Source organism: Ammodytes marinus, assembly GCF_949987685.1.
Source record: "Ammodytes marinus genome assembly, chromosome: 4".
Taxonomy (NCBI): domain Eukaryota; kingdom Metazoa; phylum Chordata; class Actinopteri; order Uranoscopiformes; family Ammodytidae; genus Ammodytes; species Ammodytes marinus.
In genome coordinates this window covers 25,172,207-25,191,496 of record NC_137233.1, presented here as the reverse complement: position 1 = coordinate 25,191,496, position 19,290 = coordinate 25,172,207, and the positions used below count along the sequence as shown (strand labels likewise).

General features: G+C 43.2%; 1 protein-coding gene across 1 annotated transcript in view; it reads right to left on the bottom strand.

Annotated features, from left to right (window-relative positions):
* Positions 1-1,866, bottom strand: part of lrig1 (leucine-rich repeats and immunoglobulin-like domains 1) — a 39,760-nt gene extending 37,894 nt beyond the window's left edge. The window contains exon 1 of the mRNA XM_080026781.1: positions 841-1,866. Coding sequence (XP_079882907.1) covers positions 841-1,043 — 203 coding nt within the window. The 5' untranslated portion in view covers positions 1,044-1,866. The remainder of the gene's footprint in view (positions 1-840) is intronic.
* Positions 1,867-19,290: the final 17,424 nt, after the last annotated feature.

Sequence of the window (19,290 nt, the reverse complement as noted above, 5' to 3'; positions counted from 1 at the left end):
TGTCTGAAATCTATCTATCTATCTAATGATAATGAAAATACAGAACAAGGCTTTCCAAGGGGCCACTGAAGTCTTAACACACGAGGAGTCTCACACAAGACTTTTAAAAGTTGAAGGCACAATACAGATTTGTTATTTGCATACCACCAATGCCAATGTGCCCCCGAGCAAGGCATTGTTACCCCTACATAATTGATGTCCACTAACAGAATACAATGCATCCCTCTTCTGCACCTGTTGCTGTAAAATACAGACCTGATTAAATCAGTTTTATTAAGGTCATCTGGCCTTATTTCCTGGTGAGAACTCCATTCATGAATTGCACAAACAAACAATCCTAATGAAGTTACCAGGGGGATGTGTCAGGACTGTGTGAGCAAACAGGGCCGGGGGTTTGCTGGTCGCTTGTTAGTGGGGTGCAGGGACCTGTGTGTGGGGGGAGGGGGGGCTTTATAGGGGGTCCCCGGCAATAGGCTAAGTGGAGAAAAGTTTAATTTCACTCCTGAAAGAAAATAAACTTACTTAAAGTTGGGTTAGTTAGCCGAAGAGGGCCTAGACAGAACTTACTGTGACAGCTGGCCTCACTCCCTCTGTTACAGTTAATAGGCAATTATGCAACTCTAAAAGGCATAACCACAAAAATCTTCTCGGACGAGATTCCTCGAGAGAAAAAGCCGTAGTAAACTGGCTAATGTGGCCGCTTAGTTGTGTGTGTGAGAGAGAAAGGTTTGCTATTACGCTGTTATACACGTTATTCCTATCTTTGCAGACATTGTTACCCCGTTATGGACTGGTCAATAAATAGGCAAGGGGGGGCAACTGAGTGAGCGCTTTACTTACAAGGAAACAGTCCGGAGTGGAAGGTCCAGAGGCGTAGCTGTCAGCTCCACATTGCTACAGTCCACTGAATCTCCGCTGCAGGTACAGTTCTGTGCACACGGCAAGTCTGAACACAATCCATGGCCGATAAACAGTTCGACCGACAAAATTAAATAGAAAATACAACGAGAAACATATCCAAATCGTCCCAGGGACGCCGCCATTTTGTATCCAGTTTTAATAGCGCGGCCGCTGAGCTCCTCACACCGTACCCACAAACTGGGAATATTAATGTCGCTTCTGGGTGACTGAACGCCCTTTGGGGAACATTTAAATGTCTTGTTTGTGACACAGGGGCTAGCACGAACGACTGTGGCGCTGCACACCGTTTCCCATCCCAACAACAGTCATATAGGACACAAGTTCCCAGGTCCCAACTTTCTCCCGTGGTGTCGGACGCGGGCTAGAAAATCACAGATGAAGCAGCAGAGCCCACAGTGAGCCTGCCTGTCGTCCTCAACTTGGATTTAAGTTGAAGAAATGTGTTCGTGAAGGGCAAAAAAACTACTTTCTGATAGGAGAGCTGCTTTTGGTGACATGTTTTGAAAACATGCAACGCGAAAATGTTAGAGGACACAGTGCGCCCCGGGTAGCTCTAAAAAAATAAAAACTGTTGGAGTAGCAGCCAAACTCGTTCAAAACTTCGCTACACGGTCCCGACGGGGTTATTTAAAATGTCCAGCACCAATTTGAAGGTGTAACGAATAAGTTAAGACCCGCAGGAACAGTGCCGACAACTCCGGCGTCGGTCTCTCAAACCGAGCGCTGCATACCGTCCCAATCTCACAGGCACTTCACCGCTGTACACCAATAAAATCCAACTTTGAAATACACAAGGTCCGCACCGGGAGAGCTCCGCCGACCGCTTATCAGGTGCAGTCTGTGGTCGCAAAATCTCGACGATCCGATTAATAGCAAAATAGAGTCCCCCCTCCTTCCGACCGTGTCCCACCACCATGAGTTTTTTCCTTTCTTGAGTTACTTTTCCTTTTTTTTCTCTCCTCTGGGCGATCGCTCCGTAGTCCCACGTTGGATGCACAACAGCGATTCCAGGGCCCTCCCATTGCTCGCCGTGATTGGCTGCTGCGACTTGATGGGCGGGTCGAGCTCCCACCTCATTGGTCCGCTGCGGGCCCCTCCGTGCACCGCGGAGCTGGAGAGCCTTTGAGCGGCTGTCAGTCAGCGGTCGCTGGCCCCGCCTGTGTTTCCCACCCCGGGGTGTGAAACCGCACCACCTCCTCTCACTCTCACTGCTTCTTAAAGAGACAATCACTGGGATCAAGCTCTGTAATCGCATTATAACAAGCCATAATAACATAATTGGTTTGGATGCCACAACAATGCCATTTAAAGTGTTTATTGGTAAGTCTCAAATCAAGATTTACGTGTAGCCTAAAAGAAGAAGTCAGAGAGGAAGCAGTGAGCAGTCCGCCACGTTTTCTCCAAGCTACACACACGGGGGAATTTGAAGGAGAAAGCAACTAGTGTCTCTTGGCCTAATTCTACTAACATTTGTATTAAAACTGTCCTTGATAACTTGTGTATTCATGAGTTGTGTGTGCCTCAACAAATTGACTCTATAACCTCACTCATCATCAGCTCTGTGAAGTATCAACTGTTGCATGAAACCAAGTAGGCTACCCTACGTTTTTAGTAGGCTTCAGTTCAAGGCTACAGCAGCCTACTTTATTTGTGTCGATCCATTTATGTTTACTTTTCCTCTGCATTTCAGTGTGAAACATATTGTTCACTATGGTTTTTTTCAGATTATCGATACAAAAATATTAATATACCAGGAAAATTGTTGTATTACGTTATATACTCTAATCTATAATAATACTTATACTTATTATCTGCTTGTATTGGTGGACTTAATCTGCAAAGTAACTTGTAACTGAAACTGTCAAAAAATATAGATAAAAAAGTAGGCAAAAATGAAAAAAATTTAAATGAGTAAAAGTATGAACTAAAGCTAAAGTACTAAAATACAGTAATAACGTGGGTAAATGTATTTAGTTACATTCCACCACTGCGTATAAAAGTTAAAATGGGCTCCTAATTACAGAAACCACAATTAAAATGTTATTTACAAATAATTGCATCGGGAATGATATGCAGGTGAAAATAGTGGTATAATTATACTCTGTTTTACAATTGAATAATGTTACTCTTGAACATTTGCTACATTTTTCGATTTCAAGTACAATTTTGAATGCAGGACTTTTCCTTGAAATGGGGTATATACCTTTATCTTGTGCCAAATTACATTTTACTAAAGCAAAGGATCTGAATACTTTCAATACCGTCTGTGAGTGTTGAGCAAAAGTAGATGTTTTGTGCAGGTGTGCCTGAGCATCTGTGTACACCACTATGTGCTAACTAGGTGTGTACACGTATGCGTACAGGCACACCCATGCATGCATGTCCGTGTGTTTTGTGCATCCAGACTGATCTTTTTTTAACCAATTGAGCGTGCCCTATAATGGCCACTTGACAGCACAAAATCTTTCCCAAATGTTGAAGTTGTGTGTCCGCATGTCCTCCTAAAAATGGCACATCTGTGTTAAATCAGCGGGGCTGTCAGCCTCCTGGCACCATCAACACTTCTTTTTTTCAACACATTTCTTTCCTGGCACTGACAACTCAGATTGATTGACTTTGTCAGAGCTATTGTGATGGCCTGGTGTTGGGAGAAGGCCCAGATTTCACTGCTATTAATCACAGTAGCGAGGACTCAAGATATTCACACCTGCAGCACTGCGGGCGCTTTTAGTGGCACAGTTCCTCGTTCCTTTTCCAGTGAATAGGCGAAGGTTTCGCATTGCATCATGTGTGTGTGTGTGTGTGTGTGTGTGTGTGTGTGTGTGTGTGTGTGTGTGAGTGAGTGAGCACAGTAGCCTACAGGTGAGGCCTCCGGCTCAATAGACACAAGTAAAAACATCTTAGAAATAAGACCCTGTTAAAACATGACTTCATTGGTGATGGAAAAGTGAGTAATGGAGGACAAACAATTTCTATAGTTTGTCCTGAAATTACTTTAAGACATGAGAACAAAAACAGTCTGTCAGGATTTGATTGATGTGCATTCTTTTCATTTAGGCTCTTGAGATTATTAACTCATGCTTGCTTTGATAGGAAGATTTGGTGTGACAAGATTTCCCACAAGTTTAGTTGTAGTTTATATAATTATAACACTGTATGTCTCTGCAGTACATGGTGTGGTGCAGTTTTAAATCACATGTCAGGATTTATAACATATTTTTTAAATTTGTTTTTAAGGAATACAGTATTTGTATACCTTGCCTCATAATCTATATTATGTTTGGTCTTTGGCTTCGTTCTGCTGCACATACCTTCTTCAGTACATGACACATGTGACAGGATGTCTACAGTTGCAGCGATCCTGAATATGTTCAAGCCTGCGTTTTGATGTTTCCTTCAACAGATAGGGGTATGTGGACCAGGTACTTTGGGGGCCTATTTCGAGAGGACTGTTGACATGTCTTTTAATGTGATTCATTTGGTGGATGACCTGCTCTGGACGACTTGGCACAGAAATAACTTTACTAATGCAGCAGGCAAATACCCGGTTAAACTTTTGACAAATACACCAAGCTCCAACAGAGGGTCTTCACAGTGTGTTGGAATTATTTTAGCTCGACAGTTAAGTCAAATAAACATAAACCGATTTCCTCTTGCACAATTTGAATTTTTACTCTGACAAACACATTTGATGAAACAAATCTAATCTACAATCAGTGGATTTTGAATATAATTTCTATATTTTCATAGACATTTTCTTTTCCACTGTTCTCAAATGTTGTAGTGTAGTTAATCCGATAGTGTCTCACTGATGCAATAGAAAACGCCAAGGAATTTATTTTTCACAAAAGTGTTTGGCATTAAGCAATAACAGCTCATGCCAATTTCCGTGTCACAGAACAACATGTTTTGCTTCTTCTTTTTTTTATACTTGTATTAAACTGAGCATGCACATTTTCATTCTATCACCATCAAGTCATACCAAGAATGCATGGCACGGAGCCACACAAAGTGTGCTAAGTTTTTTCATAAACTGGTTTCTTTCCTTGAGGGCTTGGACATTTCCCATGTCACCATTGTGAGGGATATTTTTCCCCGGGCATGGATTGATTTATAATCTGAGAAACAGTGAGCCCTACAAAGAATTCACATTGTAAGGAAAGCATTAACGTCTCTTGCTACCATAACTGCTCCGGCTCCTCATGCTCACCCCTCACCCATTCTCCACTGTGTGAAGTTGTGACTGATGAGACGAGTGGACGTGAGTCTGTCATGAGAGTGCATTGTAAAGAGGATAATGACTGCACCAGATGAGCCCTTGTCCTCTTTTTTTCTGCTTTTGTATAGATGTTTTTAACACCAACCATATTGCTGTTTACACAGCTGGAATGGAATGAAAGTGTCAGACATGTCTAAAGTTTTTTGGAGGGGCTGCTATAAGTAAAGTGAAAGCAGAAGCTGCATAGGTGTACTTGACGAGTCAACTACACATTGTTCACATTTAACTTTTTTTTTGGTGCCTGAGGTGTAACCTGATGGCGGTGGGGATGGTGAGAGGGCGGATGGATGCGTAAGGCCTGGAGCGATTCATCACGCTCGTCTTACTGGAGTCTTCAAAGATAAGGAACCATCTGCTGTGGCTATTCATCAACTATAAAATGGAGAGGCGTGAAACCCGGCCAAGTCATCATACTGGGACTGGATGGCTAACGGGTGTTTGCAGGAGCGTGGAGATTCCTGGCTAATAGGAAGCAGGGACAGTTTTTTGGGCATTTTCTGTCAATACCCGGCTGGCTGCTAAGTGGCTTGATGCGTGGCCTTACAAGGGGCAATGTGTGAGCAACGAAGGGGGGAGAAGCAAAGCAAGACAGATGCAGAGAACGCCAGAAAATGTGAGAAGACAACATGCAGCATGATTGGCAAGAGGCCAATTTATACATGTATACAAATCCTTCTGTCTAACACAATCTTCCTTACACACTCACTCCTTTCCTCTGCCTTTGGGCGTCATGGTGTGTTCATGGGATCAAAAGCCTCCTCCAGGGTTTGATCAGAACAAACATAAGGAACTATACAGTTAATTCCAGGCCCAATTTTGGGGGTTATCGTGTTCCCTGCCTTACCAGAGGTTCCATGGATAATGGACATCATGAGCTTGTTTCCACTGAGCGGTACAGATCGTTTTGGTACAGTATGGCACACAATTATTTGCGTTTTCACTGTTGAAAGTTCGGAAGGCTACCAAAATAAGCGTATCGTATACCCTACCTATTTTGGTCACCCTTTTTCTTGGGGTACCAAGCGGTCCCAGGGGTCCCAAGAGGTTGGAGCTACACACTATAATCAGTTTATTGGTCATTTCCGTGTCAGAGATTAACTGCTGTGTAATATCCGTGGCAAGAGTAAATCATTTTGTATTTAGAGAACAATGTCTGTGTGCAGCCCTTTGTCGTTTGTGTCTTGTTTTTTTTCTCAATTTAATTCATTTGTGGGCAATGCTTATGGCTACACTGTGTCCCACTGCTATGATGCCACGATAGTTACATACCTGCCGCCATCTGGCATATAACCCACCTGACAAGTAAGGGTACTTTCGGAGTAGAGTTGGGGGGGTGCTGGCTATCTTTTGCCAAAATAAGTCAACTGCTGGTGTCAAGGCACAGGTGGGACCAGTAAAAAGGATTTGTTGTAAGGTCTAGCTGATTTTATTTTCCACAAATACCTTCCATCTGCTGATAAGCCACAACACTACTTTAGGACCTTTGGTTGATACCAAAAATAAAAGGATGGGGGCCTTACCTGAAGCTGTAGTTGGGGCCCGTCTGCTCTGGTCCCTTTTATCCTTTGCAGAGCTTTCCATAATTCATAAAGGTCAAACAAATACAGTAGACGCTCTCACCAGAAACTAAACCAAAACACTTTGGGGATGAGGGTAAACCTTCATCCAACGCTGCACCACCAACAAATAAATTCAAGCAAACAACACGTCTGTCTTCTTCATCTCTTTTATGGGCATCTGCACTCTGACAGGTTCATATCAGATAAGACCATACGAGCAATCAAAATGACAAAAGATAACCTGTGGTCAAAATTGTTGCATTTACATGTTGTGTGTTCTATGCTAGCTTGCTAACACTGCCTGCTGGTAAGACTACATCAAGGAGTTTCCTACTTTTTGTCGTATCTTTCCTGACATTTGGACCCTTTCCTAGTTGACCTATTACGTCACAGACCAAACAATCGACAAAAAAGTTAGCGACCGGCTTACTTGTTAGCAAGTAGCAAACGGTTAGCCAGCAGCAAACAGTAGCGTTATCATGTCATGTGGTGGTATGGAATCCATGGATATCTCTAAAGCTCTGTACATTTCACAGTGCTGTTCTGTTTTCTGTTTGCATTGAATGCTATTCCACATCAAGGTCGAAGCCCTTGGCGGGAGCCTGTAGGGCATGCGCAGAGTGCCTAGGCCAGTTGAGGACACAATGACTGTATACATGCAGAAGTAATTTGACTCCCGATCGCATTACCTGGGGGTGTTAGCTTAGGATTGAGAAATAAAATGTAGTACGATTTATGTCGGACTACATTTTATATATAGATTTTCTCTAACGTCATGTAAACGAACTGACTGCTCACGAGGGCCAGAGATTTCACCCGGGTCATGAACTAAACAACTGTCATTGGAGGAGGTGAAAACAATGTGATGCCTGAATAAAGAAGCGCCAACCGTGGTGTGGCTGTTAGTGTTCAACATTAATCACATGACCTCCAGGTGTCCAAACACAACAGCTCGGGCTTTTCTTCTCCCATGTTTTATTTTATTTTATTTTTTTAAATCTATTTTGAAAGTGTGTGCTAACATTGACAATGTTCATCGATGTTTGTCTAAAGAGGAGAGTGAATCAGGCTCTGCTGTGCCAAGTTCCTGTCAGTAGATAAGACTTGTGGCTTGGCGGCCCAACGGCAGGCGATTAGAGACAAACCATGCCAGCTCCCTAACCTGTTCCATCATGAGGTAGGCGTGGTTCAAGGTGCTCACCCCGTCTGTTATGCTTACACATCAAGCCCCTGTGTCAGGCGCAATGAAGGTATGCATTGTTGACAGTAGGGCCAAAATGGCAGTTAGTTTCCAGGTCCTTTCAACAGGTGTTTGCTTGTGTCCACATCGCTCACATCCTCACCCTGCAAAGACAAAGTTGAAGCCATGGCTTGTTGGTTTACAGCATCTTTGACAGGCAGGGTAGGGGAAGGGTGACTCTCTTGTGTATTTGGCTATGGTTGTTTTAATAAGCCTTGTCAATAGGGCATTTCATAAAAGAAGCGATGGCCTGGAACAGTTTTTGTTCAGCGCAAGAAGTGGAATGTGCTTGTTTCACTCTCTGAAAGGTGACTTCTGTGGTGCACGGCTGTGGCAGCCAAACAGCTTTTTGTCTGCCAGCACTCTTTGTTTCTGCGTTTTTCTAGTGCGGATGCATTTGTACTAAGAAGGCATTTCATTCTCTCTTTTGTCTTTGTCGCTCACCCTTGCTCTCCTTTGAGTGTCTGAAGGGAGTTGGAACACAGCTTTTGTTGTTGTATAGAATGTAATTATTGCTGTCAGAATGATTAAACCCAGTGTCCCCTCTGTACTCAACCATGCACCTTTTACTCTAAACACAAGAAAAAAGCCATTTACCACCCCAGTTTTTTTCCTCAGTAAACTCAGTAAAATTACTTTATTTAAAGCCGTGAAATATAAAATCACTAGACCTATACCTTTTGAACAGTCACATTTCATGGTTGGCTACACACAGACCCCGTGTTTAGACATCCACAGAGTGGTTTAATTAGCCAGCTAAATCAGAACGGTCCGCCGGCCTAAATTCAATTGGGGTCTTCAAACACACTCAATGGCACCGCAGGCCAGAGGTGGAAAATTCAATTTATTTGAGGTAACTGGATAGCCATTTACTGCACGGTGCGCCATATGGCCTCTCCCTTGGTGTGTGTTGTATATTGTTTACAAGCAATTCATTCAGCATCATTACATTATCTTAAGTGTGTTATTAACTGTGGAGAAATGGCAATTAGATGGTACGTTAGCTGAGTGTGTGTGTGTGTGTGTGTGTGTGTGTGTGTGTGTGTGTGTGTGTGTGTGTGTGTGTGTGTGTGTGTGTGTGTGTGTGTGTAGTATGCAAGCATGCATTTGTGTGTCTGTGTGTTTGTGCTAGCATACATTTGTGTCTGTGTGTGTTTGTGTTTGCCAGCAACTGGGAAAAACAGGAAATCTTCAGAGTGGCATGTTTTTTGGGAAAACTGCTTGGACAAAAAAGTTGTCCCTCTGAACCACCCAAATGACTGTGATTCAATAAAACAGTTCGCTGCATTGACGCTTGTACATTGAATAATAAAAACACTTTTAATTGGCCGGCTCTCCCTATTAAATATTCTAAAGCGGGCATGCACGACACAAGTGTACTTAAAAAGCAAAAAACCACCCGGTAGGCTAAATGAACACAAGCCTGACATTCCATCAGTGAAGAGAATGGACCCCGTATTATTAATCAATCCCTTTTCTCTCTCTCTCTCTCTCTCGCAGACCTGCTTCTCTCTCTTTCCGCACACACACACAACACTGCGGAGGCCAACTCATTAGCGAAGGCTTTGGGAGCGCTTGTATAGCTATGTGGAGTACAAAGAGAGAGAAAAAGGGTGATCCCTCCTTTTTCTCCGTGCTCCCCTTTGCTCCTTGACAAAGTATAGGGCCCTGGGTGAATAGCAGAGAGAGGCAAAAGCGAGAGCTGAATGGAAGTGGAGGAGTTGGGGCTCGCTCATGCAGAGAGCTCCCAGCCCCTCTATACCTGCCCTGGAGAAAAGAGTGGGCCAGCTGCTACCGCTGAGTCTTTTTCCCCCCGAGCTTCAATAGAGACCTTGTGAAAAGGAACCTGAACAGGGGAGAGCTGAATGCAGAGAGAGAGAGAGAGAGAGAGAGAGAGAGAGAGAGAGAGAGAGTGAGGAATGGAAGTTAGTTAGGGAGGGAAGGAAGAAAGGAAGGAAGGAAGAATAAAAAAGGGAGGGGGGTATTGGAGGCGAGAGAGGGTACAGAGTTTGCATAAGCCCATCGTTATGCCCCCACTGTGCGCACACAGGGCTCTTGTGGTCGGTCAGAAGAAGAAGAAGAGACACTTAATTAAACTTAATCAATCATAATGGAGAATTAGCATGTTATAATGAAGCGCTATAGGAGAAGTCATTAATGTAGGGGCAGTTCAAAGGGGAGATTGACTTGGGAGCTGGGATCTGGGGGACGCTGGCCAAATCAAACTTGGCAGGCAGCCGCTGCTAAAGCTCAAATAGGAACTAAGTACTTTAAGGAGTTTTTGCCTTGGTACAGCAGTGATGCTATCCACGCAGCAGGTCTCCCCCACTGCTCTAATAATGCAGGTCTCCCCCACTGCTCTAATAATGCAGGTCTCCCCCACTGCTCTAATAATGCAGGTGGCAATCTGGACATTTTTGTGGGCATGTCCTTATGGAAGTCCAGTTGTCTCCCTTTGCCCTCTCCATCCCTTTTCCTGCACACATCCATCCATCCCTTGTTAATCGCTATCTTGGTCTTTCTAGTCTCCACAGTACTATTGGCATTGTTGCTCTGCTCTATAGCCACAGCTGCAAAGCTTATGTCCGCTTGTTTTCCTCCCTTGTGCTCCTCTTCTCATTCCTTCCTCTCCAACCCCCCCCCCCCCCCCGTCCCCCCTTCATCAATATCTGCCTCCCTTCTTTCACCCATAGACTTCTTCTACTTCACCCTCCACCCTTCCATTGACTGTACCTCCTTTTTTTAAATGCCATTTTCTTTGCTCGTTCTCTCCCCCCCCCTGCCATCCCCCAGGCCTCTGCTGCTGTTAATAGGATAATGGCTGCCATGTTATGCACACTTAAGACCCACAGAGCAGCTCTGAGGGGCTGTGTGTGTGTGTCTGTGTGTGTCTGTGTGTGTCTGTGTGTGTGTGCGTGCGTGTGTGTGTGTGTGTGTGTGTGTGTGTGTGCGTGTGTGCGCGCGTGTGTATGTCGTGCCTGCGCTGTCAAGCATTTGGGCGTGCAGGATGTGTTTAAAACTAAGTAAAATTCTTTGCAGGGATCACACAGGGAGTGCATTTCTACATCACCTCCAAAGTGAAAATTAAGAAAATTGCTCACACTTAGCTTTTACGTTCAGGATTTTTCGGGCATTAAGCATTTTGAAGACCGCAGAGAAAGCCCTCCTCACTATTTTTCAGGCTCAGGCTTTTATTAGCAGCCCATTAAAAGGAGCTCAAGCCCTCATCTGCAGACATTTTCTGTAACCACCATTCACTTGAGCTGAGTGGCCCTATGTGCTGTGGGTTATAACTCATACTGTGTAGTCGGAATTAAGTGCCCAAACTAATGACAACTGTATAGCCTGATTGAGTTGAGTTTTCTTTACACTTAAACGGTACTGAGTAAGGTTTTCAAATTGTGAAACTGAATTGTATAATCTTAGTTTTTTAATCCATACAAAACTACTTTTAGGTATCTGTAAAAGTACGGTAGGTAAAAAGTTGGATTACACTTTTACATTGAAAGTATGGAATGGTGAAAATGGCGTAATGTAGCCTGATTTACTGTATATTGTATTGAAAATCTACTAAATTTATCTGCATCTGTCTATTGGAAAAACGAGTGGGCAATAACAAAAGACATTTTGAGGCTTTCTCTGAGTTTTTGGGGGCCAGATTCTGAAGGTGCTGTTTAAAACTACATAGCAGATGTCCACTGCGTCTGTCTGATGTATGTCCAGTTCTCTTTTACAGCGCAGGGGGACCCCTCGCCACGCAACGGAGCATTGAGGCATTCTCCTCCCTGAAATGCATTCACATGTGAAACCACAATAAGGCAAAGAGGTATAAGGAAAAATGACCAGAGACTCACAGAATGAGTGAAAGGGAAAGTGAGATTCCCCCTCTCTGCTAGTGTTTTCTCCCCCGTAAAAAAAAATAAAAAAAGAGCAAGCTCTGGAGATAAAGTGGAGCGGAGAGCCTTGCCAGAAACTGTCAGGGTTTTTTCGCGTCCAGCTGGAAAAGTTCTTGATGGACACTCATAACATTTTAGCATGCACCTCCACTTTTTTTAAGTCTTTGGAGCTGATGCTGGAAGAATGCTGGAGAAACACAGTGTACCGAACTCACTTCAAGAGAGTTTCCCGTGCAGAGCCAAAATACATAGGCCTACAACTGCGTGCAATCGAATAGACACACGCGTTAACACATTCTCTCTCTCACACAAAAACTAAAGATAAGATACCGCATGCAAGTTGTTGGACTTGTCAACAGTTTTTAGATAGCAAAACTCATTAGAGGAGAATCATATAAAAAAAACTCAAATCATCCCAAGAACAAGAATAAAGGCCATGTGGTGTAAATTAACATTACTCTAGCACCCTTGCCTTGACCAATTGGAAATGCTATGCTAGAGTTTGCAAAAATCCAATTTGCCATGGCGTCAAATGTAATCATTTTACGTCTAACATTACATATCATCTTGACTATGTTCTTCCGCACGCCATACTCCCAAATGGTTATCCTCTATCCAAGCTGGTAGCATTTGGCTTGATGCAAGAAGTGCACAATTCTAAGTTTCTCTGTGGTTCTGTGCTGCTATACGAAACACGCAGGAGCAGATGTCTGGATGGGGAGTCTTTTTGTGGAGGAGGAGATGGGAGTTTAAAATGAGATATGGACACGTGAGACCTGTATGTTATGAACATCACTTTATTTCACTGCTGAAGTCATTCAACGCACGGGGTTACATATACAGTATTTCTCATTAGCTCATTTTCGAACACTTGACGGCAAACTGACACGCTAGTCTGGACCTCTTCCATCTTGACTTAACTCCTGCAGATCACTTTAACCTTTTGCACTGCAGACACGACGAGGTGATTAGTTTTGCTGGTAAGGTGCTGCTACGTGTCAAACTTCCCTGATGTTCCCCATTCCTCCCCATTCCATTCCTGTTTCACACACACACACACACACACACACACACACACACACACACACACACACACACACACACACACCCACACCCACACACACACACACACACACACACACACACACACACACACACACACACACACACACACACACACACACACACACACACACACACACACACACACACACACACACAGTCACACATGCCCGCCCCCCTCCTGTGCTGAATTTGCTGTGCTTATTTAGCATGGACACCTCAGGCAGTTCTAGGGCCAGAAGCGTGACAAGGCAGATGCACCACAGTTCCGCATGTCTAACTCCTAGCAGACTCTCCCAATTTCTCTCTGTCTCCCTCTTGGTTTTTTTGCTTGATATCCTGCTATCCTAATAGTGAAATTTCTATGATGGGCCTTTAAATGCTATATAAAGTAAACAACAAGAACAGTCTGGAACATGTTACCCGTTGAAATCAAATTAATACTACATATAAAGTTGTTCACAACAAAGGTTGTACCCATTTTTAGCTTACTTCTGTTGGTCACCGGTTATAGTGTCTTGCAATGTGATGATATAGTACAGTGTGCGTGTTGCTGTATGTGTATTCTATTGTATTCTGTTGTATTCTGTATTGTACTTTGGTTTTAATATGTTGATCAATGAAGGCTTTGTATGTTGATTGTATGTTAAGTTAAGTTAAGTTGCCCAGGGAAATGTAATTGTAAATTAGCGAAAGCTATAAACTCTCTGTGCAGGACATCAGTTACATTCTTTATAATGGGACTATGTAAAACTGCATCGTCCCTATATCAAAATAAAATGGAAAATAATATTACATTAATGATGTAATGAACAGTCACCATTTCAAAAACCAACAGAGCAGAAAAACGCTCAGCACACACAGGCATTTTAATTCCTTTAAAACACTGGTCCCCGCGAGGTAATCAAACATTTAAGTGCGTTATTGCCTCTGCTGGATATTTCGCCTCATGCAGGGGGAAGTCAGAGAGATCAGTTTTTTTTACACCTGTGAGGAGCTTCCAAGTCAAACACACCAAGGGTGATTAAAACATGACCATAACAGGAAATTTGCAGTGGAAATCAAACTGGTGGACCGAGGTGAGATACGGAGCGCTGAAGTCTGGCAGTCATTGAGGGGAGAAAGATTGATTGTGTTGGATTAAAGCCACTCTTCTCAGATTTCGTCTTGGACCCGTTTGGAGCGAGGGCCTCCCCTACTTTGCGATGTCATTTTTAGCTCGAATGAATTAGATGGAGATGAAAATGAATTAAAAGAGACTTTTATTTGTGGCCTATAAAAAATTGTTTTAAAAAGTAGGATTCCAAAAGTGAGCGTATGTTTACTTTTTGCTGTCTTTCAGGTTTCTATGGACATGCATGCTTGCTGTATTGGGTTTCTGCACACGCCCTGCCCCGTTATGTGTGTGTGTGTGTGTGTGTGTGTGTGTGTGTGTATGTCAACATGCATGAGTGCTGTACCGCTTTACATGCAGGCATGCGAATGAACATTTGGTCTGCGGGTTACTGACCCATTTGCAGGTGTGAATATGTGTGTGTGCGTGCCTGCAGACACGGACAATTTGCCGCGGTAACTACACCAAACGGTTCCTGAAGGTTTCTCTCAGCCTCTCTCCATCAGCGGCCTTCCCCCGCTCTCTTTGACAGTAGATTGGACAGGAAATCCCTGTCTGATTGAAGAGATTAAAAGATGCAAGCATGTAGGAAGATTTTTGAGGACTCTGCACAAAAAAAAGTCAAAAAAAGGTTGTGAATACCGGAAGCATGTATGTTTTTTTTCTAAGGTTCTATAGCCATGCTAGTAGATATGTGAGGGAGAGTGTCTATGTTACCTCGGTTTATAATAAAATAAATAATTCTACCTGCTTTTCATGCGTTTTTTTCACAGATGAAAACAAAGTGGCTGGGAAAAATGACCCTACAATAATAACAATAATTTAAAAAAGAATGACCTGACAAAACTTAAGGAAGGACTAAGAAAGGTCTTGTTTAAATTGGGTGAAGATGTCATAAACTAAGGGAACATATGGCTGAGGCAGGTTCACCTTCTTAGTTTAGCTTGTTAGCATGCTAATATTTGCTATATACTATACCACTAAACATAAGAAGCCTACAGCTGAGGCTAATTCATTATTCTTTGAAGGTATTTGGAAACAAGTTATAGTATTGGAGAGAACAATTGTGACCTGCTCGTGGCACTACAAGAAAGGAGGCCAACAAAACGAACGAATACCCTGAATGTCAGGACAGTTCACCCAACACTCGTTGAGATATTCCAGTCTGAACCAAAATGGATCCAAAGACAGAGATTGTCATCCACAGAGAAACTTTGGCAGCATGGCTTATAACAACTGTTCTATGTTGTGCTATCTGGAATATCTGTTCCTGTCGTTTTAATGCTGAGTTTTAAAAGAATGCTGCAGGAAATTAGTCCATTAAACAAAAAAAAGATAGGTTTGCTTCACCTGTATTTTTTTTTAATAAATATATTGCCTTTTACTGTCCCTCATTAAACTGTGATTAGAGTTATTCCTCCTAGTGCCATTATGTCATCATAACTCCACAGGGTTTAATGAAAGCTCTGCTTCTGGTGACAGTTATATGGACTCAAGACAGTGTCATATGGGAGTCTGTGTGTCTATGTGTCAGGCTTACCTCTTCCATCTAATTCCTCTTTAGGAGATGATCAATCACACCGTGGTCTGCTCCTCTAAACGCAGGTCAGCCTGTGTAGACACAAACCCCCGTCAGGCTCCATGAGGTGGTTTAAGCACATATTTCACCTAATTCCAAAAAAATGCTCATTCTGTGCTCTTTCCAGTATAGCATGCCTTTTTGCAATACAAGGTTTTGATATGATTGTAGCGAGGGAGAACAGCCAGGCTTCATTTCGAACTTAACTGACCTGAAAAAAAGTAAGTAACTGTTTTTTCCCCAAACAGATACAACAGCCAGCTTAACCTTGTCAAGTTTCTGTATCATATGACATAAACAACCGATGTATCAAATGTTCAAATCTGCCTCTTTCAGTGCCTGACTTTTCAAACAATTAGATTCCGAGGAGACAGAAGGTTAACTATGTGCTGGAATGTGGAAATGCAATGCAGCGTTTGTCGTCACAGTAACATTTGATCCGCACCTGGGACATAGTCACATGCACAACCCTTCACACCTGCGTGCCGTACTCTTGTTTGGTGTGTGTGTGTGTGTGTGTGCGTGTGTGTGTGTGTGTGTGTGTGTGAGAGTGTGTGTGTGTGTGTGTGTGTGTGTGTGTTTGTTTGCATTAGAAGAAGAAGAAAAAATGGGAGGAAGAGAAAAAAAAGCCATGAGAAAGAAAGAAACAAATGGACAAGGAGGGAAACAGATTTAAAGGAAACAGACGGTAAAATGGGTGAAACCAAGGCAAACGAAAACAGAATAATAACGCATGATCTGACTGTGTGCAGGTGGCTCTGGGCTCCAGGCGGCCATTTTCTCCCACGCTCTTTTGCTGGAAGAAGCTGTATAACCATTCTGTTAAGAGAGTGTGCGTGCGGACTGTTTGTCAGGGCCTCCCTCGCTCTTCTTCTGCAAAGCATTAAGTTCTTTCTTTTAAACACTCTCCCTCTCACTATCTGCTTTACAGGCCCACGATGATGAGTCACGACCAGGGAAGACTGTTGTTGTGGTAACAAAGATCAACAACTCCAATCTTTTCTGTTTCTTTTCTGTCTTTCGTATGAAAATAACAATCTTCTCTTTCAAGGTGGAATCATTATTTATTTTTTTAATCGTAGTCAGGCGCTAAACAGCCTCTGAACTGCCTGGTGTTATACGTACATGTAATGAGCGAGGATAAATTTAGGCTCTCTGAAGTAGTTCCGAACACATTCAGAACACTGACGTTCATTCACCAGGCTCAGCTGCCCAAGCGATGCTAGGAGGACAGATGGGAATTAAGCCACCATTACTTACTATTGCTCATTTATCTTTAAATGGGCTGCATTTAAACATAATTATCTCTATTGCCTATGTCGAGCCCATCAGGACAGGACGACATAGGACATCTGTGTGTGTGTGTGTGTGTGTGTGTGTGTGTGTGTGTGTGTGTGTGTCCGTGCGCGCATGTGTTCTCTTGCATATGTGCTGCGTGTGGAGCCTGGGTATACTGCTGGAAAATTGAGATGATGAAGTTCCATGTATTTGTCCTGGTTTGAAATTGTCATATTTTTCACTCAGTCTAGCTCAGTAACACACACACACACACACACACACACACACACACACACACACACACACACACACACACACACACACACACACGCACACACACACACACACACAGACAGATGTTTTTGTGTGTACCGCCTTGTTTATACAGCTTTGAAATAGTCACAGCCCCTTTCTGATAATTGATATAATGTGCTGTCGTGTTCGGCCTCGGACCATGACTTCACGCTTGTTAGTCGACTGATCTGCTATCTGACAGAACTGGCTATGTTGAGTTAGCCATTATAGGCAGCCTATGAGGTGTTTCTGAAAATACATTTTCCACTGGCACTATTGTGGAACAATTATTCAGATAACCTATTTAAGTAGTAGCAATGTAAAAAAAAACACATATATAGCTATAATTGTTTATTTTATTTTATTTGTTTTACTTTGTACATATATTGAAAATAAAAGTCTGTCAACGTAACTTCATCACAGCTCAACTGTTCTCTCTTGACAGCTCTGGACTCCCTTCTAATACATACACTTGGACACTGTAACCATTCACACCAAATCAATTGCTCATAAATGACGGAAAATTTTAAAATTAGCTTTAGAAAATGACTTGCGGCCGCCGAGCAATCAGGCCTCATTGTGAAGACATGGAAGTCACCCAAAAGCTGTATAAATGAGCTGTGCAGCTTCTATAGAAAATGCCTCACTGGCCACACAGTTGGTACAATAGATAGACAGAAGGGAAAAGGGAGGAGGAATGTGTGCAGCAACACGCTCGGTGTGATGATTAGCCTGGATCCTATACAAAACAAGCCCAGCTAGAGGGGGTAGCAGCTACCAGTCCGGAGGCACTTGAAGCACAGGTGCAGCTCTGGTGTCTCCCTAAACTATAAAAAAAGAGAAAAGAGAAAAACTCGACCCTGTGACATTTAAACAAAAACAAGCAGTGAGCTGTGCGCCGATGGTGGCCATGGTTGTTCTTTCCATTTTTTCCCTCTGCGTTTCAGCATTTTTCTTTTTTTTTCTGGGGGGCACAGCCTTCTCCCTCACAAAGCAAACAGAGGGGTGTGAACATGAGGTGAAATAAGGGTAAACAAGGTTTTGTTGTGACGTGTGTGGTGAGTGAGTGACCGTGTGTGGTGGACATTCCTGATACTGAGCCCTGTGGTGCTATTTTTTTTTCTTCTTTTGCCGGGGTGAGATGTTTTGAGAAGCCCCCCCCCCCACCCCCCCCCCAGCCATGGCCCTCACCTGTTGAGCCGTGACAACCAAACAAATGGCTTCTCTCGCTGCTACCCGCTGACCTCTGACCCCAGGGGCTTTCAGTTGCCCTGCAGAGAGAGAGGGGGGGCGGGGGGGGGGGACAGTTTGAGAAAAGCCTTCCCTGGTTCAATAACATCTTTTCCCCCGGAGCAGCTAAAGCGCTTAGCTGTTTAACACCTGTGGCTCCATCCGTTGAGCTCCGAACACAACTGCTGCACATCTCCCACATATCCTCGCACAATGCACACTCGTTTGTCATGCTTGTTTGGTCGGACACCTGAATGCCGCCACAATTTGTCAGATTATTGAGAGAACGGCATGAGCTGCAGAGTGACGTCTGCCATAGGAACTTAACATAAACGAAACACATTCATCAAGCAGAACACAAAGGAAAGTATGATGTACAATAGTGTGCATTCGTATACTTACTTTTTTTTAATATGACTTAAAAATGATAGCGCTTGGGGCGCCCTTAGCTCAGTTGGTAGGGCGTCCCCCCCATGGGCCTCGGCCAGCAGCAGACCCGGGTTGGATTCCAGCCCGCGGTCGTTCTCTGCACGTCACTCCCCTCTCTGCCCCATTTCAACTCTGTCTCTACACTATCAATAACGCATACAAATGCCAAAAAGATATCTTAAAAAAATTAATCAAAAATTATTGCGCTTTTATGACGATTGTAAGTACCAGCTAGCAATTTCTATGTTATGTACGGTTATTGTAAATCATTCTGCTTGGCTTTGTTTGTTTGTATTATTACCTCCAGCTGTGACATCCACATCAAGGTGCCAAATACAAAATAATTTCACTGCCTATAGTAATCTCAGCATTTCAGATTCATTTATTTGACTAATTAATATGACAAAGT